The sequence below is a fragment of the Seriola lalandi genome, unplaced genomic scaffold (assembly GCF_002814215.2).
Source record: "Seriola lalandi dorsalis isolate HSWRI2012SDOR001 ecotype SW California unplaced genomic scaffold, Sedor1 jcf7180002054519, whole genome shotgun sequence".
Lineage (NCBI taxonomy): Eukaryota > Metazoa > Chordata > Actinopteri > Carangiformes > Carangidae > Seriola > Seriola lalandi.
In genome coordinates this window covers 1,098,351-1,120,571 of record NW_019525072.1, presented here as the reverse complement: position 1 = coordinate 1,120,571, position 22,221 = coordinate 1,098,351, and the positions used below count along the sequence as shown (strand labels likewise).

At 41.4% G+C, this 22,221-nt stretch overlaps 1 protein-coding gene across 4 annotated transcripts; it reads right to left on the bottom strand.

Annotated features, from left to right (window-relative positions):
• Positions 1-1,734: 1,734 nt before the first annotated feature.
• Positions 1,735-18,637, bottom strand: ints1 (integrator complex subunit 1). Of its 4 annotated transcripts, none has more exons than XM_023413865.2 (48): positions 18,510-18,637; positions 18,074-18,172; positions 17,667-17,957; positions 17,350-17,546; positions 17,017-17,154; positions 16,756-16,915; positions 16,547-16,652; positions 16,139-16,325; positions 15,784-15,929; positions 15,545-15,686; positions 15,234-15,410; positions 15,043-15,151; positions 14,833-14,953; positions 14,655-14,732; positions 14,417-14,574; positions 13,987-14,083; positions 13,812-13,903; positions 13,672-13,732; positions 13,394-13,591; positions 12,651-12,780; positions 12,284-12,463; positions 11,974-12,123; positions 11,715-11,894; positions 11,486-11,599; positions 11,222-11,389; positions 10,822-10,933; positions 10,575-10,733; positions 10,334-10,480; positions 10,125-10,223; positions 9,743-9,867; positions 9,309-9,563; positions 9,048-9,207; positions 8,828-8,959; positions 8,306-8,474; positions 7,656-7,782; positions 7,429-7,544; positions 7,246-7,333; positions 6,871-7,121; positions 5,250-5,379; positions 4,652-4,785; positions 4,336-4,528; positions 4,128-4,252; positions 3,925-4,034; positions 3,637-3,750; positions 3,469-3,539; positions 3,286-3,377; positions 2,983-3,092; positions 1,735-2,770 (listed from the first exon to the last, which is right to left on the bottom strand). In XM_023413865.2, exons 2-48 carry the CDS (start codon positions 18,126-18,128, stop codon positions 2,655-2,657), a joined length of 6,570 nt encoding a protein of 2,189 aa, XP_023269633.1. In that variant the 5' UTR covers positions 18,129-18,172; positions 18,510-18,637; the 3' UTR covers positions 1,735-2,654. The 4 variants fall into 4 exon arrangements, with proteins under 4 accessions (XP_023269633.1, XP_023269634.1, XP_023269635.1 ...); XM_023413866.2 differs by having other exon boundaries at positions 7,656-7,779; XM_023413867.2 differs by having other exon boundaries at positions 11,495-11,599.
• Positions 18,638-22,221: the final 3,584 nt, after the last annotated feature.

Below are 22,221 nucleotides of genomic sequence, written 5' to 3'. Positions count from 1 at the left end.
GGGGGGGGGGGGGGGGGGGGGGGGGCTTATACACAAATTTGTATTAAAATGTTGTGAAATATTACATAAGCTGAATCCATCTGAGAAGTTTAGAGAGGAAATCTTCGATGGAACTGCTCACAACTCATTTTTTGTGGCGGGTAGAGGAGTAAAAAGTATATTTCCCTTTGAAATACACTGTAGTAGAAGTATAAAGTTGTATAAAAAAATAAGTACTATAGTAAAGTACAAATACCTCAAAACTGCACTTGTGTAAATAAACTCAGTTACTCTACACCACTGCCCATGTTTACCTTTAATAAATATGTTCTATGAAGATATATTTCATGGACACATGAGCAGTTAGCTCGTAGCAGTTGTATTTGAGGGCACCCAGCCTGGTACAATGTACAAAGTCAGAGGTTGTTAACTTGTCATTGGTCTATCACACTATTCAGCAGCAGCGCAGCCCCCACCTGCCCCTCCTCGTTGGCTCGCTGTCACTCATCTCTGTTCCGCCTCACTGCTGCCCAGCCAATAGGATGCTGGCGCCTGACCAAGAGCCCAGGCTGCTAAGACTTGTGCACTAAGTTGATTGATAACCATAAACAGAGCTTTCGGCGAGTTATAGGACACCATACAGGTGCAATTAACACATCAGACAGAAACAGCATTGAGAGATCAGCAGGTATGGTGCATGATGGGTAGGGCGCGATTGGGTTTACATATGAAGAAGTTAATTATAGGAATGAGTACGGGAATACATATTCATTAAAGAGGATTTTGAGCCATCATGATGGTTCAGAAGACAAAAAAGTGTTTAGTTTTTTTTAATTCCATACATGACTATTGTTACAACAGCCAGTTTACATTTTCTGTTGCCCAAATACAAAAAGGAAAGATGGTTTTCATACTTCAGAGCACTTTGACTCTCTACTGCGTTAGATTTACAAACGCAGCCTGATACAACCTGCTTTCAGCTGTCCACATCCAGCCCGTGTATCTTAATGAATACCTGTTATTTCTGAATGACAGATTCCACTGACCCACCAGTGTGGGCATGTCTCACCCTCACTGAGGATCCTTAACCATGCTGTGGCTTCATCTCCATGTCCTCCTATGTAACAAAACACCAGCAGCGGTCTGAGCTGCAAAAAGGCCTGCCCACATCACATCTTCAAAGCAGCCTTTGCTCTATGTGATTGAACAATTACCGCCATGCTTAATTTACCATCAATAGGGGCATCCACTTTCCTAGTTTACCAGCATGCATACACATTGTTTAACTTATCCCTTTGACTCCATCAAGAGGTTTTCAGATGAAGTCAGTAGCGCTGGGCAAAACAACTCACACTTTCATGGCAAAATGGTTTCCATCACAGCATGTGCATCGCGCCTTTAATTTGTCTGTTACACCCCAGTGAAGAGCAAGCGTACCAATGACAGCTGTTTCCAGTTTTATCAGGATCCAAGAATTATTGGAATGAAATGAAAGACCACAAACCTTCCACCATTTATTTTTTTCCCCTCTTCAATCTTTTTTGAGGTGCTAAAATGTTTTTTTTTTTTGAAAGGTAATAATTGGTTTTTGTGAAATTTGTATTTTTACTATTTCAGCATTAAACTGCCTTCCAATTAAACAGCGGTAAACTGTCTCCATTTAATCTCTGAACTACAGCAGTTAACTGCTGAAATATGTTACACATTTCACTTTCTGCCTGTTAAAGCTGAATAAAACATTAATAAAAAAGAAGGTAATTTCCTAAAAATTATTTTATTCAGTTCACACATCTTAGTGACGGCTCACAGATGGTGTTTCAGTAACAGCAAAGCATCATGACTTTAAAGCATTAATTTCAGCAGTTAAAGGAATGCACAAAACTGTTTTGACTTCTTATTTTTTTGGCAACATTGTTTGGTGTGCTTTTTTTTTTTTTTTTTTAAACAAATAATGTTGATATTTTTTATTTAAACTTTTAAAAATATGAAGCCAAAAACCAGGTTGCCACTTTCCAAATACACAATGACATTTGTGGTGCCGAATAATGGAACGGCTGGTAATTTAATAACTGCAGAAATGCAAAAATCTCCCTCTAAATGCAACCAAAATGCTTTTATAATTATTTCAATTTAATTGAAAAGTTTTTTTTTTTTTTTTAAATATTTGTAATACAAGACTATTTATTATGTCACTATTTATTATGTTTTCAATATTTCTCCAATTTTGTATATTATGTGTTATCTTTCACGCATTATATATATTATGGTGGCCTAATAATGTTCCAGTTTTTGTCTTTTTTCATTATTGGTTAATGTATTGTTACATTATCAGTTAAAAAATAATTTACATCCTTTACAAAGTAATGGACGTACTAATTGTGACTTTATTACAATTACCAATTTCACAGTTTTAATTATTACATTTTCAACTCATTTAGAGGGAGTTTTAATACATTCTTTGAAGTCGCTGAATTATTACACTGGTAGCTACCAGCTCACTGGAGGATCCTTTAATCTGAACCATTGAAGAGCCAAAGAGTTTGTTAATCTGCCATCATCAAATTAGAGCAACGTTTGAACTAAAGGCTATTAAAAAAAAAAGAATTATCTAGCTGTGGAATGCAGAGAGTGAATGACACCATTTCCAATCAGATGTGGAGTTGTGCACTTTGTTGTTATGTTGTTGCTTCCATGTGAAGGACTTTCATAGACTCTGAGATCATTGAACTGGTGTCAATTTGTCCATAGATACCCACTAAAAACGCCTTGTGGAGCAAGATGTCTGCATGTTCTAGAGAGAGGAAAAACAAAGAAAACAAAAAAAAACACTTTACATCATGTAGCTGTGGATGTGTGACTTCAGTTGCATGCTTCATTAAATCACATCTTTTTGCTGGGAAGTACTGCATGGTCATATGACATATAATCCACGACAGGCACGGGAGTGACTGCTTCTTAGCAGATCACTGTCAACAAGGATGTAGCTAAAGAGCTTCTTCTTACCCTGACAGAGAAGCACGTATTCTGGAAGATTCCTGAGAGCAGTCTGTACCACGTCGAAGTTGCCGCTGCCCATACAGTACATGAAAGTCGGCAGGAAGTCTGTTGCCAGGCTGCAGCACAAAAAATATACACCATCACTTAGTGAAAAGTAACTGGTAATGAACAAAAGTGAATAATGATTGTTAAACATATAGGTCTCACTTTATTTAAACCTCTGGTTTTCCTTCTTTATTTATCTCCACACATTTCCTCAGTTCCAGCATGTTTCTGTTGGTTTTTTGTCCTCTAGTGCTGTAAACTTACCAGGGATTATTCTGCATGCAGCGCAGGGCCAGACTGAAGGCCATGTTCCGACACAGCTCCTCAGAGGAAACCATAAGTCTCTGCAGATCGTTCTACAAACAGCAACACAGGGTGGTGGTGATGGATGTGTTACACACTGACAGGGACTACACATGACCCCTTTTTTTTTTGTTTATGACTCACAATGAAGTATTGGATGATCTCTGGGCTCCTCCTCGACTTATCATCCACCTCTGTCAACACTTCTAACACGTCTATAGCAGATAGAAAAAAAATTTAAAAAACCTGCGCGTTACTCACTATGATACAGGATTTATATGCGTCACATTTCTGCAGCGGTGTGTTAGTTACCCTCGACGGCTTCGCCTCTTGACATCTTTTTCAGGTACATTGTCATGTCAGCCGCACTCAGTGAAACTGAGGCGGATATGTTGACCAGGGGCAGGGAACCAGTGGACAAGTCGTCTAGTAAAGAGAAAAAATATCATTTAGCGAAACATATGCCTCTGCAAATGTTGAAGTCTGTAAGAAGGGAGACTTTAGATTTAGATATGCATGTTGGTGCAAGGTGATTACCTTATATTATAAATATTCTCATGTTGCAGGTGTACGAGGGCTGATATGATAAACTGTGCTTACCATCCCTTTCTTCTGTGGTGACCTCTGCAGAAGAGCTTTTCACTGGCAAAGTGAGTCCAGCCAGCAGGGATTTCAGCTGGACCAGGTCAGGGTTTTCTGCACTCAGACACCTAAAAAAAGAACCAACACTAAATCTTTAACAAAACTAATCTTACTTCAATTACTGTTTAAAAAAAAAAATATTGTTGCCATGATATACGAACTGTAAGATGTCAGAGTGCTTCTGTAGATAGGGAATGGCTGTCGCCGCATCGTGCGTTATGTACTTCTGTGTGAACTGCAGAAATTTGTTGATGAAGAGCAACGGAGAACGAGTCCTCTGAAAGTTCTGCAAGAAGAGAAGATGCACTGTTAAACTGATCTCCACACTGAATCCTCAAGTGAACATTTGAAAGTGAGTGAGCCGCTCACCTGAAGGACCTTCATGAAGGACAGAAGGCAGTCTTGAAGCGCCCTCTGGTGGTCGCTGTGGAAAACAAGCGGCTGCAGCAGCTCCAGGATGGCGAGCGCATTGCTGAAGAAGGTCATGTGGTTTTGCTGCCGAAACTCGTGCATGTTTAGGTGAATGCGACCGTGGAGAAGACCTGCAATCATGGGCAGGTGTCTGGGGAGCAAAGCAAAAACGGTCGGCAGGTTGCACCTTCTTCTATGGTGGCAGATAATCCACAAATTTGTAGACTGGATCACAACAAAACTCCTTTTTTTAAAAAAAATATATTTATTTCACCTGAGCAAAAGGACGGGGTGCGACACAGCCAGCTTCCTACAGGCAAGGTTAGCATCAGACACACGGTTCTCTGCAGATTTAGAGTCTCCTATATCAGCGAGCAGAGTGACCAGGCGATGGACCAGGACATCAAGCTGAGAAATGAAAATAAACACTGTATTCTGAGTGGTGTCATGGTGAATTTACGGTTTTACGTATGTTATTTCAAAAACAACCAAAAAAGTTCTTTGCGAATACAAAGAAAGAGATTATAAAATCAGATTTTCACTATGAGAGATTGCTTAACACATCAATGAAATTCAGTAAGAGCTGTAGGTGATGACATTTGTCCGACTCTGTGGAATACTTCAATGTATATACTGCTCGGCATTACTTATGCAGCACTTAGAAAATCTGTTTTCACTCAAATGTATCCAGGAGGTTGCGACTAAACCAGAACAGATACTCCATATGGAGAGCCTCTGGCTTAAGCGACATCTTGGTTATATTCATAAGAAGGATAAACAAACAGAAATCATTACACCATGGCAGCATGGAATTAAAATTCAAATGTCACAACAAAAATCGCTTAGAATTGTGATCTGCCAGAAATCTTCACCTTGCAGCTGCTGCCGTCTGCAGCCCCTCCGCTGCTGAAGGTGCCGTCGGGCAGGGTGACGTGCTGGATGACCTCAGGAAAATGCAGATAGATCTGCAGCAGCAAGTTCTGGCACCGCTTACTCATCGCGCTGAAAGACAAAATAAACAAAAAAGGTAAGTATACCGTGTACTGGAGGCTTAGGGAAGAGCCACTAACTATATAATATGCCATTCACTTTAGGGAAAATACATGTTATTATTGGCTTAGGACAGTTCAGCTGTCCATCATAAAGCCAGAAGCTTAGTAACAAAATAATCAAGACTGTAATCCCTGATGTTATTGCGTTGTGTAGCTTGAAGCTATTTAATTGACAGTGACTGGTTGACCAGTTTTGTGCAGCCATAAAAAAAGTTTGTTACAGCTTTTCAACTCAAGTGAGCTTTACTCTTCAGTGGCACTAACATTATAAAGCAGACAATGTTCCCAGTCGGGTTTTGTGAAATTCACTTTCTCCATCTCTCGCAACTGATTATCACCAGAGCTGATATGAGATCACAGATTAGAGTGCATGATGAAGCACTTCTCTATTGTTTCTGTCTACGAGCGACAATAATTAATGTACATTAATACAAACTAGGCACATGAATAGCATAATGTAATTCTGAGGTATTTGCCTTCAAGTCACTGCAGTTTCATAAAATCCTCTTACTGGCTAAGGCTCTTGTCAAGCTCAAATGATGCGCTCTCTACTAACTGAAAAGTTTATTACAGCTATGCATTAAGCAAATCACAGCGACCTTGACCAAGAGTAAAGAGTCCGCTCCTCTGTGCTCAATAGTTAGTGTGTAATTGGAATAAACACCAGCTTATCTGACAGCGAGCTTTCGCAAGAAGAATGCTTAACATACAATCAAGTGTATTCAACACAAGGCCAAAACCCTCCACTTTCAACATGTTTTTATCCTGCCATATTTTCACAAGCAACCATTTTACCAGACAGCTTAGCTGTACTTAAAATACTGTAATTCGGAAGCTAATTTTGCGTGACCTTGGCCAAAGTTTCCTCATTAAAGTGGTTTAATAACCAGAGACATATTCATGAAAGGAGGGTTTGCCTCCACAAAGAGTTGCACCCTGATCTCTGACAGCTAAGTCAGAGCAGGAATTCACAACACAGGCAAGTTTAGAGCTTCAGCCTTAATCCTCTTGACTTCATTATAATACACTGAGCTTTTAAAGAGATCACAGTACAGACGACTTCTGCTGGTTTTAATTTCACACCAATAGACCTAATTATCGAGTTTCCCCTGGTCCACAGCATTGTGGCTGACAGAGGAAGTCTGAAAAGTTCATCTGCACTGAGAGGGAAAATCTAGTGCGATTTACCCCAAGTTTATCTGCGCACCATAACAGGGAAAAAAAAATGACTTTCACTGTTTGGGCTAATTAGAAAGAACAATACAATGTGTCGAAAGGGATGGGCTGAGCACTTTGGTGAACCTTCTACAATAAAAATATAATGAACATATGTGTCTTCGGATATGGAGGGATGAGAAAGAGGAAACGAGTAAAGATTTGAAAAATGAAGGTGAGTGTTGAAACAATAAACATACTAGATGACTACTAATATACAACTTACCTGTCCTCCCATTTCTTTGTGCAGTTGATAAGGTACTCTGAGACTTTCTTGATGTTTTCCAGATCTCCACTGCAGTAGGAGTGAAGGAGGGGCAGCCTGGACTGGATGAGGGGGCAGGAGGCCTGGTCCACGCTGCTTTTGCCATCATGTTGTGAATCGTGACCGTTGAGCTCCGACTCGGATAGGATCATGTCCACCAGGCTGCTGAGCTCCTCCGAACTGAGTCGCAGCACAAACTTCTCAGTTTTCTTCTGCATAAACAAAAAGGAAAATGCATGAGTCATCAGCAGAATGATCTGCCTCCTGCTTCTGTCTCATCAAAAATGCAGGAAAAACATCCCATGTGTGTGTGTGTGTGTGGGCTTTTGATCTTACTTGAGGGATCTTCTGGTCACGTCCTTGCCAGATGCGCGGGATATGGCTGCACGCCCACAGGAAATCCAGGGCGGATGATGGGTCCAGTCTGAAAAAGGTTATGCAGATCTCACTGTTCTCACATTGATCTCAATAAATTCTCATTATCACACAAAACAGTAGTTAAGAAAAAAACAGATGTACTTGTAGTCTCTGCGCTTGCCGAGAAGAGCACTGATACACTGCAGGAGGGTGGACCAGTTTGACTGATGTGTAAGCAAGGCCAAAAGATAGGGTCTGTAGGCAGCGGTCCCACGTGCCTAAGACAGAGACACGGTAAGAAAGAATGCATCGCTGACGCAAAGGGAGCACATACTTCAGCGTGACAAGATGAGAGTAGGTATAATATCTGCTGCCACTGCTTATCTTACCTTGTTGAGCGCAAACAGCAGTTTCTGTTGAAGGTCCGGACACACTGACGTGACCTCAGGGTCAAGATGCTCCAGCCAATCGACGAGCAGCCCGGAACTCAGTCCTGACTTTGTCACCTCAGAGCTGCTGGCATAGGTCAAACTGAGAGATTAGTTCTACGGAGATGTGACTGAACCATCTATTATTCAACTCATACAGCCTTAATTGAGACCTCAGAGAAAAGTAATGCTCAATACATCCAAAAATAAATAAATAAATAAATAAATAAAAGAAAAAAAGGGAGCTAACAATACACAGACAGTATTCAACACAAGTAGAGTAAGTGCAATCGTTCCATCGACATGCAGTTCTTCAACCAGACACTGCATGTTACAATGAGCAACCTTTCGATGTTGCTGTGAAGTGAACAAGATTCTGTAAAGTATTCTAGGATTTTCACACCATGTGAATCTGTACGGCCAATGTAAAGCTGCAAAACCAATTAAACCTTCCCGAACCAAATCCAATTGGAGTTTACAAGTGCAGGGCAACAGACAGCAGGCGCAGTTTTTGCTATTTTTGTCACAGGCAGCTTTGTTTGTCATTTAGTCCTGTCAAATATGAATGTTTCTTGCATGACTTGAGAGGGAAATAGAATTGCGGCGCTCACTTGTTAGAATCCACTTCCTTTTTCACAGCTCGCTCCTCGCTTTCCTGAAGCAGCAGGGAAATCACCATGGCAACAGGGCCAGCTGTCCCGTTCTGCGTACCCACAGTCATCAGCAGAGACAGTAGCTCCTCTAAATACGGCGACCTCACCTCCATCAGCCCCTGTAACACTGAGAAATGATAATGAAACTCCATGCTTAGTAACAGATCTTGAAATGCCTTCACTGCATCCATGGAACAAAAACAAATGTTAAATGAGACCGCCGCTGTCGTGCTTCAGTGGCAACAAACTATGGGGGCAACAATACACTATATTTTCTAAAAGTCGTTCAATACAAGACTTTTGATTTTACATGAACGGATTCAGTAAAATGTTTGGTATTTTTATCAATTGAAGATTTTAATAAATAAACTTTCTGTAAATCAGCTATTCTTGTTCTATTAACTAATCTTGAAACACTAGATGTGTCCCTTCAAACTAATTCAGCGCACATTCACGTCCACACAATGACTCCATTAATACCTTTGCCAATGAGCTCTGCTTCTGCATTACATCTGTCTCCAGCTTTCAGCATTGCAATGATGGCTCTTAGTGGCACTTCAGTATCTCTGTGATAGGCCAAAGCCTCAGCCAGGTGGAGGAAACCCGTCCTCACTGCAAGGCAAAGACACGCATCACTCATTGTTTATATAAAAATGGATTGACCAGCATCTGAAAAGATAAAAGCAGCTGAGGTGCTCACCATCATTGTGCCTGTGTTTGTGAGAGTTTTGACCGGCGAAGGATCTGAGCAGAGTCTTCAGAGGTCCTGCCTCCACAGTTGGGTTGTCTAACCAGATTAACATCTCAACAATGACCTTGAGGAACAGTGAGGAGAAAGCAACGTCCTGGGACACGAGGCGCTAGAAAGAAAAAAAAAAAAAAAAACATTAAGCAACTGTTATATTTCTGTGTTTGTTGAATCAACATACGGAATTAGGCACTGAATGTCAGCGAGGCTTACCTGGTAGAGGTGAAGCTGGCGCATGAGAGGACAGGACAGGGCGTGGCTGCGGTGCATTGACATGACGATAGGCCCTGCGTGGGCAGAAGTAAGCAGGGCAGCAAAGGCCTGCAGGAGGCGAAATGCCAACCCGCCCTGCTGAACTTGGCCCTGTTTAGCCCGCATCAGTTCTTTAGCCAGGGCTTGCTGCAGAGCCAGGGAGAGCTGGCTGGGAGGTGGGCCATGCCAGCGAGGGTCCACCTTTAAGGGGAATATCTGTCGATGTAAAGGAAACAGAAATGGGTCAGTTTGACATAGTCACAGCAACAGTTTGGAATAAATTAAATTTTTGCTTGGAGGTTGTGTTTAACCCCATGTTATCCAATAAGTTGGATAAGGAAAGAAAATCATACCACAAAGATATGACATATGAGCTATAACTACTTAATTCCTACCTGAAGCAACATGCCAGTGAGATCATCGTCAGGTCCGACTGCAGGAAGCTGACTGGCTGCTCTCATCTTCACAGAGCTGTGGGGTGTTTCCACGGTAACTTTGGCCTTACTTGATTCAGCAGAATCTGTCAGGAGGGATGTAATCAGGACATTAAGTAGTAATTTATATCATTTACAGTCATTCCTTGTAGATTTCTGTCAGCCACTTACATTAAAGTCCTATGACATGTAATGTACAAAGATAAATCTTATTAGTGTTACACATTTTGTTAAAGAGAGTGATGTGAGTAAAAATTTACTATTTAGCCGTTTATTTAAATGTGAAATGTTGTTCAAGTCGCCATCGCACAGAAACAACCATCTGGAAGATGAAGTCACTGACCTCTGTGTGGAGGAAGAGAGGAGCTCAATAATGAATGGAAAGTGTGCCCCCCAGTGGCACCTCGCTCATGCTGCACCTCAACCAGGTGGGCCATGTAGTCTATTGCAGAGGAAATACGAAGTAGGATAAATCAAAAAAGATTTACTTCAAATCTTAAAATCTTAAAACGTTTCAAGAGCAGAAAATCTGCAGAAGACTCTTGCTCTTACGCTTGTCCATGATGTTCTGCTCAAGTGTCTGAGGATCATGGGAAACGGCCTGATCCAGGTACTGCAGCAGTTTGCTCATGCTGGATACAGGAATGCCAAAGGACTGAACAAACAACAGCAGCTGCTGAGGCTCCAGGTCTTGCAAAGCTGAGGGAAGCATGTGCATCAGTCCATTAATAAGTAAAAGAAAATAATGACTTGGCAAGCTACACTCACTTTTGTGAACTATGAGACAACCTACCTGCATCAACCAATCGAGAAACCTCTGATCGGATCATCCTCAGTTTCAACCAATCGGGCAGCAGAAGAGCCTCCTCAGAGGTGTCAACCAGGAAGGCAGTGGGTAGAGGTTTCTTGTCAGGGAACCAAATGTCCAAAAGAGCGTAGAAATCACTCTCTCCTGTACATATCGTTTTTAAAAACAATACACAATCGTAAGCATGTTCTTTAACAATGCAAGCACTGAACTATAACATGAACAGGACTACCTTTGGGTGGCCCCAGAGTCAGCAGGATAACCATGGCATGGACTACAAGGATGTGCATCGTAGCAGTCTCTCCTGTAGTCCAACGCAGAAACACCTGATCCTGAGATTCTGACTGAAAAAGAAAGCAAAATGTTTGTCAAGCACGAGTTATCATGTGAATCCACCTTCTTCTTCTTCTTCATAGTTCCCCAGTAAATGCCTACAGACATCAAACAGGGATTAATCTGCAGTTGTAGATGAAATTGCTGTTGCACACTCAAAACGTATTTCTCCAACCCGCTTGCTGGTTCCAACTGCAACAAATTTGTCACATCAATAGGCCCAAAACTTTGCACTTTTCTTTAATTGCAACAAGATTCTAGAGGTTGAACACAGAGACAGTTCAGTTAACAGTGCTCACCCAGCTGTAAAGATCCTCGCCCTCTTTGGTCTTCCTCATCCTCTTGATGTAAGTGGAGAAGATGGTGAGGAAAGCAGACAGCACGGCATCGGACTCGGGCCTGGAGGAGTGTTTGGAGAACAGGCTGTTCATGATGGTGGAGCGTTCGACGATGAGCCGGGCAACGTCCTGCAGAGAACAACACCAGATTTGTGTCAGCACTGCTCTATCAACACAAAACCAGATAAAAAAAAAGCATGTCATGCTGAAATTTAAGCAACTCGCCGTGATTACCAGAGCCAGGTCATTGTGAGAGGCTTGCTCCTCTACTGGTGCATGCTGGGATAAATAGATGAGGTAGGCACTGATGGTCTGTGGATCTGTCTCCATGTGAATGGCCTTAGAGGGAGCAGACAGACGAGACACATGCTTCAAACACCTATTCATTAATCCGCCTAAACGGTATACCTTTATTTCCTGTTATGGACAGTTCACTGTGGAGTCAGACATCCACCTGTTGCAGAGCAGTGGACGTCATGCCCCTGACGCTGTCAAACAAGGGGAGCTTTGGGAGGTCTTGTAGCAACCACTGGTACCCTGGCAAGAGCTCAGCATCTGCAGAGTCTTCTTCCATGGGTTGATCCCGCTCATCTCCATCCTTCAAGCCTCCTTCACTCAACACCAGTGACAAACCCTGCACACAAATACATAATATAAGAAATATAACTTTTTTATGCTACCAGGGATTATATAATGTTTCCCGTTTACGTTACCTTCATGGCTAGGACTCTCGATGCCACCTGAGAGGAGCTGAGACGACGGAGGAAATAATCCAGCACTTCACATGTCGTCTGTTCATCAGCCTTAGGACCTAACAAGAGATCCTGGAGTCGCCCAAGTAGCTGCCTTTGCTTTTGTTGTCTCTAAGAGGAAGAGAGAGTAATTCAGGATAGTAAGTGTGAGTATAAATTCAGCATATCGCATGTTAATCATAAACGAGAAAAATTCAGAAAAATTCAACACCAATATAAAAGCAGGACAACTTCAGTAATTGTCGACTACGGTATAATCCAGTTAACATACTTGTCTCTTCTTGGCCCTCTGCTCTTTGCTCTCTCCTTCGTCGTCATCCTCTATTGGCAGACTGTCATCTGCAGCGTCATGCAGAAGGAATTCACACAGGCACTGCACTGGAAGCACATCCAAGGACCCCTCACTGGACTGAACCAAATCAGCCAGCCACGGCATGGACTGAGAGGAAGCCTGTGAAGGATTGAAAATGCATTATGCTTACAGGACCAACGGCACAAGACAGGCTACATAATTTCAGTCTCAGTTCATCTGTCCTCTGGCCAGCAATTTTAGCTGCCAACACATCTCTCTGTCATTTAGTGTGTGCCCCTAATTTCTCCAGCATTTTCAGTTCAACTTTGACAGGCCTTGACGTTACCTGTCTCTGGATGATGTTGAGAAGGAAGTCTGGGTTGCGGCTGCGGCACAGGAGGTGTCCCAGACGCAGAGACTGGTTGAGGCTTTTTACTTGCTCCTGGACTTGCGGTGGAGGTCGACGAGGAGGACCCCTGAACACAAACAAAAAAAAAAAATCTGTCCTTTTTCCAGTGACACAACTGTAGCAACACATTTATCTGGAGTAATACAAGACTCCAGTTCAGCAGACTGACTGACAGCTAATCTGAACTGTACTGCATAAAATGAAGGACTCGGTCAGCTGTCATCGCCTCTGAGAAAACAAACTCGGGGATTTGATTTTTATGGATTGTGGAGTAGCTGAAGTCTGAAGCTCCCAGTTCCCACTTTTTTTTTTTGTAGCTTAACTGGGGTTTTTAGAGATTATAAATAATCATTCAACAAGGACATAGAGCATAACTGAAACAAACAGGAAGCTGCTTACAAAGCTAAACAGTCTTTTGTCTTGCCAGACTTTGTGCAGGACTTAAACTGCAATTATTTTATGATTTGCTATGACTTTTAATTGGAATATCTAACAATGATGGGAATAATGTGTACAGTTTATAGCCGTGTTATATGCAAAGAAATCAAAGTGTTAAAATTTTTCTTTTTTTTTTTTTTTCCAAGCCAAACAATTTCAAAGGTTCTGATTTATGAGCACAAATCTAACCTGCCAGGTCGTATTTCCATTAAGTCACAGAACACATATACTTGGTATCTTACTGTGGATCCAGACTGGTAAGCTGAGACAACAGTAAACTGTTGCTCTCTGTGATGGTCTGCTTGGTGGAAGCTGCTGCCAGGTGGCTCTCAAAGGCCAGAATCTCTTGTTTCTCTCTTTGGGAGATCTGCAGCTCCCTGTTGATCATCTCGGTCTTTGTGTCCTCGTCCGCAACGGTGCAAGGAGGGTAGGTGTAGTTACTAAAGAAAGAGGCATGCGTTAGTTCGGCATCATCAATCAGCTTGAAATGAATGAACTCTCACTGATAACCTTTACTTACTTTGTCATAACCATCTCCATGAGCATTTTCAGCGTAGGATAGCCATCCCAGGCAGCCAGACCTAAAGGAAAACATGAATTAATGACTTAAAATACATTTCATTACTAATGTTATGTATGTAAACACAAATTTGATCGTACCTATCCTCTGTGGATTAAATGCAGCCACCACAAGTAACAGCAGCCACGCCTTCCAATAGAGCGTGGATATCGCCAAATTTGGCGGCTGGTACCTTAAACATTAAGAGTCACTTGTTATTTTAGACTGTAAACTGTACGGCCTGTAAGTGTTTTTTTAAAAGACGTTGTGATGTACCCTGCTGGCAGCTGAATGTTCTCCGGGTGATGGTATGTACACAGATTCAGCACGGCATCAATGAGCTGGATCCTCTCCACTCTCAGGACCTCCAGATCTGTTTAATGAGAAACAGTCAGTCAGCTCTGCGGCTTCAAACTGCCAAGAATGATGTTAGGAAGTATTCAGACAGTTACTATTAAAAACGTATTTCCCTTTGTTCATGCTCTCCTAAAATTATTATAATTATTATTATTATTTTTGCTGACTTGACAGGATAAGATGTGAAGAAGGAGATGCCCCTTTGAATACTTTAAACTGGCTGTTCATTAAACCGAAGCACATGTGTTTACCAAATGTCCAAACATTCCTCCGCAGAGTAATACACACAGCTTTAACTGTGATCGTAAACAGTTACAGACTAAGTGGATCTTCACACACACACACACACCATCGGACTGAACTCCCGCAGCCCTCTTAACCAGGTGATCTGCCAGCTCCATGGCATCAGCTGGGCCCAGGGGCAAATCACGTGACAAGCCGATCACCAGAATGCGCATCAGTGTGTCTTCCAACAGAGGCACCTCGGAGCAGAGACGGAGGAAGAAACTGAGGAAAGACAAAAAATGATCAGCTTGGTAAAAGAAACTAGCTAGAGGAACATTTTTAAAACATGGAGGGAGACTCACTTTCTGTCACTCTCAGGAGGCCAGTTGTCCCACTTGTAATATGTCTCAGGTTGCTCTGTGAAAAGCACTTTGTGAAGGCTACAGACATGAGAGAGATGAGAGATGATGATGAATTATGTTTAACGTAGATGAAAAAATCATTAGTTTACAATCTGTCCAGATGAACGCAGATACCGACCAGTGAACGTAGTCTTTTGCGCCAACTTTGCTGATGGTGGGAACCACGGTGTGAAGCCACCACACGGCGTCTCTCTGTATGGAAGCGATCTGATTCTGGAATGACCTCAGGACCTCCAGATCTGAAACAAACCAGACTCAAGTTTGACTAATACCTAATAATGCTTCATGGTTAATAAATATGCCACTGGAACAAATACACAGCGCTCACTCTTCTTCTCGCCTTTGTCCCACGCAATGCCGGCTTCTTTGACCTGAGCAGTGATGCCCAGCATCATGGAAACGGTCAGTAAATCTGTCACTTGGATGACAAAACGCTCCTACAGGAGAGGAGAGGATAAACAGCTCAGAGTCAAGTATAAACAGGTGATGAATTACAGTTGAAAGTCCACATCTACTCACTTTGAACTCCATGTCCACGTAGCTGGCCTCCTTTCTCTCCTGCATTAAACCAAAGCAGAAGGACTGGAAGTTAATCTCATGCTTGGTTTGTTTGATGATCTCTCTCAGCAAAGCTCGGGAGGCACGGAGGTAATCGTCCTTATTGGTAAGCAGGTCCTGGAACACCATCGCCAAGAACTGCAGGCGTAAAGACACAGGAAGAAGAAAAGAAAAGGGATTCAAACAGAATTCAAAACGAAAACAGATATAAATGATGACTACAATAATAACATGGTTTCAGTTTTTTCTTCAAAAATCTCTTCTAGTTCCACCTTTGGAGCCTGTTCTGGGCTGTGCTGGAGCACTGTATGGAGGACTTGCATGTTGTTGGGATTCCTGGCATTGGACAGCTCATTGAAGATCACCAGCTTGACCATAGTGCCCAGGTTGTCTCGGTGTGCGTTCAGCAGCTCCCTGGAGAACCATATCCAAAGCACCGGTTAGTGTGAGTCACTCTCATACTTAGCGTGTGGTAATAAGATAAGAAGTAAGACAAAATGAGACTACACACCTGACACACAGCATGTAGTGGTTGAGGAGGACTTTCGGTTTGAGCCGGATCTTGATCAGGTTGGAGATCACCTCCATGTCATCTGCTCCGTGGGTGTTGCAGTTCATACACAAAGACATGAGGAGGTCCTGGGCCGGTCGAGTCAGCTGCATGCACGCAAAAGCAAAGAAAGCCATTCATTAGCTGACGCTAACACTGATAAATATACATCGAGACAGTGATGCTGGTGTGTTATGTTTATGCTGATTTTTTACCGGCGATGTTTTACTTTCCGTTACAATAATATTGTGAAAAATTATGTATTACCGTCACTACTGTGCAATAAAGCCTTGCAGATGTTAGTTACACTCCTTACCTTCGGGTTCTGGAGCCACATCTCCAGCCTCTGCACAGCCATGAGTCGCGCCTCTTTGTAGCCGCACGTGGCCGTGAGCAGACGCAACAGATTCCGCGACACGTTGTCCATCGGCTGCCTGCGGTTCAACTGATCCCTGAGGACGTCGAGCACATAGTCCTCCACACTCTCTGCCAGTTCCTCATACCTGCAGCACCCAAGGGGGTGGGACAAAAGACAACTTTTACCTGTTTATTTGCAGAAATCATAAATAATATAACAGTGATAAATGAATTAAATGTTAATATCTTGTCATGTACAACTTGAAATTTAAAGCTGAATTGTGTCAAAAACTTGACAATTTCAAGTGATGTCTGTTGGACAGTACACTTTAGCATCCCTCACATCACGTGTGTGTAGTTTTCATACCTCGGCATCACTTGCCCTTCATCCTCTGGGCTGAGTTTCTCCTCTGCTATCAGTAATTCAGTCTGGCTGTCATCCTCATCAGGGGTTGAGGGGTGGGGGCTGCTACCTAAAAAGACCCAAAAGCACCAAAACCAATAAACACTTGTTTTTTTCTACATCAGAAATTCTAGCCTCAAAAGGCCCTGGTGTGTGTTCTCGATGTACTGCACCTGCACTGAGATCTCCTCCAGAGCGGCCAGTGTCGGCCTGCAGCAGCATACTCTTTGGAGGCATCTTTGTGCCAAAAGCCGTCTGGATGTTGTCGACAAAATTCTTACAGTGAGAACTGTCAACCCAGATTCTTTCCCCCAAAGAGTCCTCAATGTACACCTGCAAATACATTTTAGAAAAAAGAGTTACGAGGAAAACTTGTAAAAAAAAAAGGAAATCCATAACAACTTACAGTATTTGACTGTTTAAGAGAGTCTCACTTTCACAAAAATCTCTGGCCAGTTCTCATCTTCCTCGTAGGCTGCCATCAGCAGATTGCAAGCAAGAACGGACACCAGGCTGTTCCCCTTTGCTTTAAAGTTGATAGAAGCATCCCGACGCAGGAGGCTACACAACGCCTGGTGACAAGATCAAGTGTTAAAGTGAAATTCCAACATCTGTGAGGTTTACTTAAGACAAACATTTATGATCAGCGCATTTATTTTGCATGAATCAATCACTGATTAATACAAACACAGTTAATTATTTGACTTACTTGCATGATTACTTTCATCACCCTGTTTTATCATATATTACTACAACAGAAGTCTCACCTCAATAATTCCTTCAGTAGCAAAAACATTGGGCTTGATTTTGGCCAGGAACATGAGACTGAGATACAGTGTGATGTCGGGTTTGGCTCGGTTCATCTTGAGTTGTTTCACTGCTCCACACAGGAGTCCCTCAATGCGATCGTCGTTTCCTTCAGACTCTGCAGCTTCAATCTCATCCAGCAGCACTGCCGGTGACACTACAATAACAAAAGAAATTTTAATTTTCCTTGCAAGTGAGGTAAGGGAAGGTATGTAGCCATTTCTGTGTAAACTTGTACATGTCTTCCATAAAAACAGACATAAAGCCATTGGTTTACCTTCAATAGGCACCACTGAAGGCTCCTTTATTGAGGGCGATATTGCCCTCTTGTCCACAGCTGCTACATCAGCGAGTCTTCCCAGGGCACTGACTGGAGGGGTGGTGGATAGTTTGGGACGCTTGGCGAGGCTGGACAGACCCGATGAGGAAGGCAGAGTGGAGGAAGTCTCTCTCTTACGGTCGGCTGGTAGACCTGTGGATGCTGGTTTCAGGAGGACAGCAGGGGCTTTGGGCTCTCCACCCTGGCTCTTTGATCCAAGGGCAATGAAATCTCCTGGTGGTGGGTGAGCTGGGAAAAGCAGACATCACAGTAGGTTGTGATTCTTATTATTTTTGCTTCTTTCTTTCTTTTAAAATCAACATATGCTGAAAGAAACAACACTAGGAAGACACTGGGCATCATACCTGATGGTTTGGCAGCACTGGGGCGCCTGAGAGTTGTGGGTTTTGGACGATTCATCTTGACAAAGTCACAGCAGGTGTCATTACCTAGTTTAGATTAGTCTGTATGAGGGAAAGACACGCACAAAACACAGAACAAGCAAACGTTAAATACTTATTTACGAGCTAAGGTAGCAGCCAGCATCGACTAGCTAGTTACAGTTAGTAAATAACAAAAACTTTTCACTTAACATTAGTGTTACAGATAAAGCGCAGCATAAAGGTGAACTGTGTCTGTTGACAGCCTGTAATGTAAATTGTGCAGTTATTTACAGCTCTAATAAATGACGATAAGGGACATAAATGTGGCTGTTAGCCTACATGTAGCAAGCACTGGCAGCATCCGAGCGTTAGCCGAGAAACACATAAATACATTTCAATTAACTTAAAGGTAGCTCACCTGTTTAAACGGCTTCATAAAACGGATCGTTGTCAATCTGAACGCTCCACTTGCAACAATATGTAACGTTAATGCAACTCAAAGCTAGCAGAGAGATTGAGCCATTGTAGCTTTGTCTTCTTCTTCTCTGAATTAACTTAACGTGCATACCGCCACCTAGTGCAAGATAGTGCCGGACAGCTGTGACGCAGTTTTATTTTGAAATTATTCACCGGAAGCATCTCAATGTTGTTATATCTAAAGTGATGCCAGAGACAATATTGGGTGCACATGTTAGCATCAGGGCAGACACATTAGCGCAATGGTAGTAGATTTTAAGATAGTTTCCCTCGGGTGGGAAAATGGCAAATATTTTACTGTGTAAGGTAAAGGTTTACCATAAGAATTCATGTGCTATGCTTATCATGAAAAAGAGGTGTAATTATGTGCCATGACCACCAGGGAACACTGTATACAATGTAAGTCATGAGTCAGTTACAATGACCTCTGGTGGTCACAGTGGGTAACTACAACTGTTGTATCAAGTTAAACACTATAGCATAGAAAACTTCCGGTCAACAATTTCAAAGTATAACTTTCAAAAGAGAGTGACGTAATTACGCACCGTGACCAATGAAGACGCACGTTTTTTTTCTTCTTTTACAGTGCACTACATACAGTATATTATATGTACACAAAACTGATCATACAAGGGAATATTTTTTTTAATTATCAAATTAAAATGAATGCATTATTTGCATATAGTCAACGAATTATTAAAATAAATCATAAAATATAATATGTTATAATCATTTTTTGTATGTATGTAGACTTTCCCGTTAATAAACAAGTTGTAGGTAGAAAATAAAATCTCCATCCATCTTGTTAACTTGAAAAATACAAAAAACATCTTTATCTTTTAGATGGATAATGTCTTGAGTTTTTCTCCCTACAAAATGTTCAACATAACATTCATGATTAGTCAACATAAACATTCACGCTAATGCTAACACTTTTAGTTAGAAGTAGTTAGAAGTGTAGTTAAACTGCAATACAATGTCACAGCTTTCAAAGGTAAAGTGTTTTGAAGTGTTGACTTTATGTGACCTTCACTGAAGAAAACATCAGACATGAATACAGTGAGTTTACTTATATTTTGCCACATAGTTTCTCAGGTATTGCATTATATAGATGTATAAATGCAATATCAAGTACTGGCCGGCATATATCATCTTTTTTAATTGTATCAAAACCTTCAGAACAATGTGGTTCAGTCAGTTCCTTTTCTCCATCACTAGTGCTGTGTCAGCAGATACAGTCATAATTATAGTCACCATTATTTCCTTATCTATCTCTGTAATCTTTACCACTAATAATGATTCTCACATCAGAGGAAATAGAGTCCGTATTCCTGACACGTTGTTGTTAATTCTACACAGCGTATAAAAGAATATTCAGAGTTAAGGACGAATCACTAGTTGTTTTTTCTGGTAAACAAAAGCTAAAAAAAGCACCAGAAGTACTTAAAAGAGATTAGACATGAGGATAAATTGGGACAGAGATATAAACACCATTTTTTATAATACTGGTTCACTGGATTTACTTTCTTGCCAAGCAGTCATCTTAATATTCCCATACTAATTTTAAATTCTAACACAAGGTGGCAGCAGTCTCCATCCAACTGCTCTAAATGATTATTTTTTCATGTACAGGGTGGTATATTACTTCATAGCTTACCAGAACAGAATTTGAAACTGCAAAATAAATAAACAAGAATGAAATCCCAACAAAACAGGATCCGACTCTAAAAAGAATAATCAGTTATGGTTAAAAGTTTGTGAGGACATTTTGTGAGGACTTTGTCAAGGATCATAGACCTGAAAAGGAGCAGCACTGAGAAAAAATAAGAGCAATTTAACCATAATGCTGTACACGCAGCCACAAAGCACGCAATCAGATTGAAACCGAAAAGGAGCAAGAGGCAGATTTTTTCAGTCTGAAGTCATCAAGAAACTTGCAAACCTGACACTCACGATGAGTCACACACTAAAGCAATGTAGATGCAAAGTTTTCTGTGAAATCACAGAATGTACATTTTCATCCTTACAGCTGTTTTCATTCTTTATAAATGTCAGTGCCCTGGGGAAAATGAAGTAAGAGCATCAAAGCCTTCCTTACCCCTCTTAATAATGTCCATATTTAGTCCCGCCCATGGTCAGCGCCAGTGATTTGCTCATTCCTTGAACATTACTAAACTCTGACAAGACTATCAAGTATACAAATGGATAACTCTCAACTATCATGTCTAACAGACTGTGCCATACTTGCTTGCTGTCCCTAAAATCCCAAACTTTTAAACTGGTAAAAAGATAGTTTTCAGTGCAGTGAAGTAATAAGGCAGTTTCACAGATCACTGGTGAATACCAAGCTTTAAGCAGTCCACCATGGCCTGCTCCAGCTGCTGCCACCACTACCACTACTACTGTAACTTCACCATGTTCGTTTCCATGCAGCGCCTTCCAGATAGTTACGTAAAGTGTTTTCATATGAAACACATTTTGGTGAAGTCAGTGGAATGTTCAGTCAATGTTCCAAATTAAATCTTGTGTCATATGGGAAGTCTACAAATCTGCAAAAACAATCCTTTTACTTTTGAAATTACGTACAACCCAAACTTTGCCAGAGGCTGCTGTCTAATGTGTCAGGCATTCTCAGTTAGCGATTCCTGAACACTGTGAAAGAACTTGGAGGGAGAAAATGTGATGTATAATTTAATATTTTCCTCCAGTGTGATTTTTTTTTTTTTTGGCTTGACTGGTCATGCTATTTCTTCAGTTGAAGAAATGCTGCGTGGTCAATATCAACCTTTTACTCACTAATGATTTGAAGCATTTGGTAGAAAAGAAATGATCCCTTTACAACAGGGCCCCTCTTTGTGCCAGATCAGATTTCTGAGTTCAACAGTCTGACTCAGAAAGAAGCAAAGATTAGTGACTCAGTGTTACTTCCTGTAATCCAAAACGGCCTGTAAGAACCCCCGACCCCACAGCGCGCTGATCTAACGAAAACTCAGACAATTCTGCTGCACATGGTCCGCTGTTTTTGTTTTGTTGGACACAACGGGTGTATTTCAGGTCATCTGTGTACACTGCTGCCAGATGGACAGTAATTGGGTGGTATGGCATTGACTGAGCAGCTGGATGTCTGACTGATGTAGAATATCAGTGTTTATCCCACAGAGACTTTGTCTCACAACTTTTTGTTTTCTTTGCTGACTCCTCGAAGATTTTGCAGAAAACAGAAAACATACACAATATAATTAACCTAACTTAATGTTACATAATCCAATTCGGTCCCATCTCACCTCATTTTTCTCATTACAGCTCATTTTTATCTCTAATGTAAATGTAATGTAATCCAGTCCAATCTAATCAAATCTCATCTATGATCATCCCTTCTCATCTAATCATATCTCTAATTTAATGAAACCCAATCTCACATAATCTCTAATCTAATATAATGTAATATCATTGAATATGATCTCCAGTTTAATCTCATCTAAACCTATCTCACCTCTATTCTAATCCAACATAACAGTTTCAACTCACCTCATTTTATCCATAATCAAATCAAATCCCATCTCATCTCTTCCCATCTCATCTCTTCCCATCTCATCTGTATTCTAATCTTATGTAACTCAGAGATGAGATGAGATATGATGCAATTAAATTAA

What these genes read in the sequence shown, in the direction of transcription:
- ints1 (XM_023413865.2), bottom strand. Translation starts at nt 18,128, where the DNA reads ATGAATCGTCCAAAACCCACAACTCTCAGGCGCCCCAGTGCTGCCAAA. An exon ending in TGCGGGAGTTCAGTCCGATG is followed by an intron (nt 14,084 to 14,416) that starts GTGTGTGTGTGT and finishes CTCATTAAACAG; the next exon opens with ATCTGGAGGTCCTGAGAGTG. An exon ending in AGAGGGCCAAGAAGAGACAA is followed by an intron (nt 12,124 to 12,283) that starts GTATGTTAACTG and finishes TCTTCCTCTTAG; the next exon opens with AGACAACAAAAGCAAAGGCA.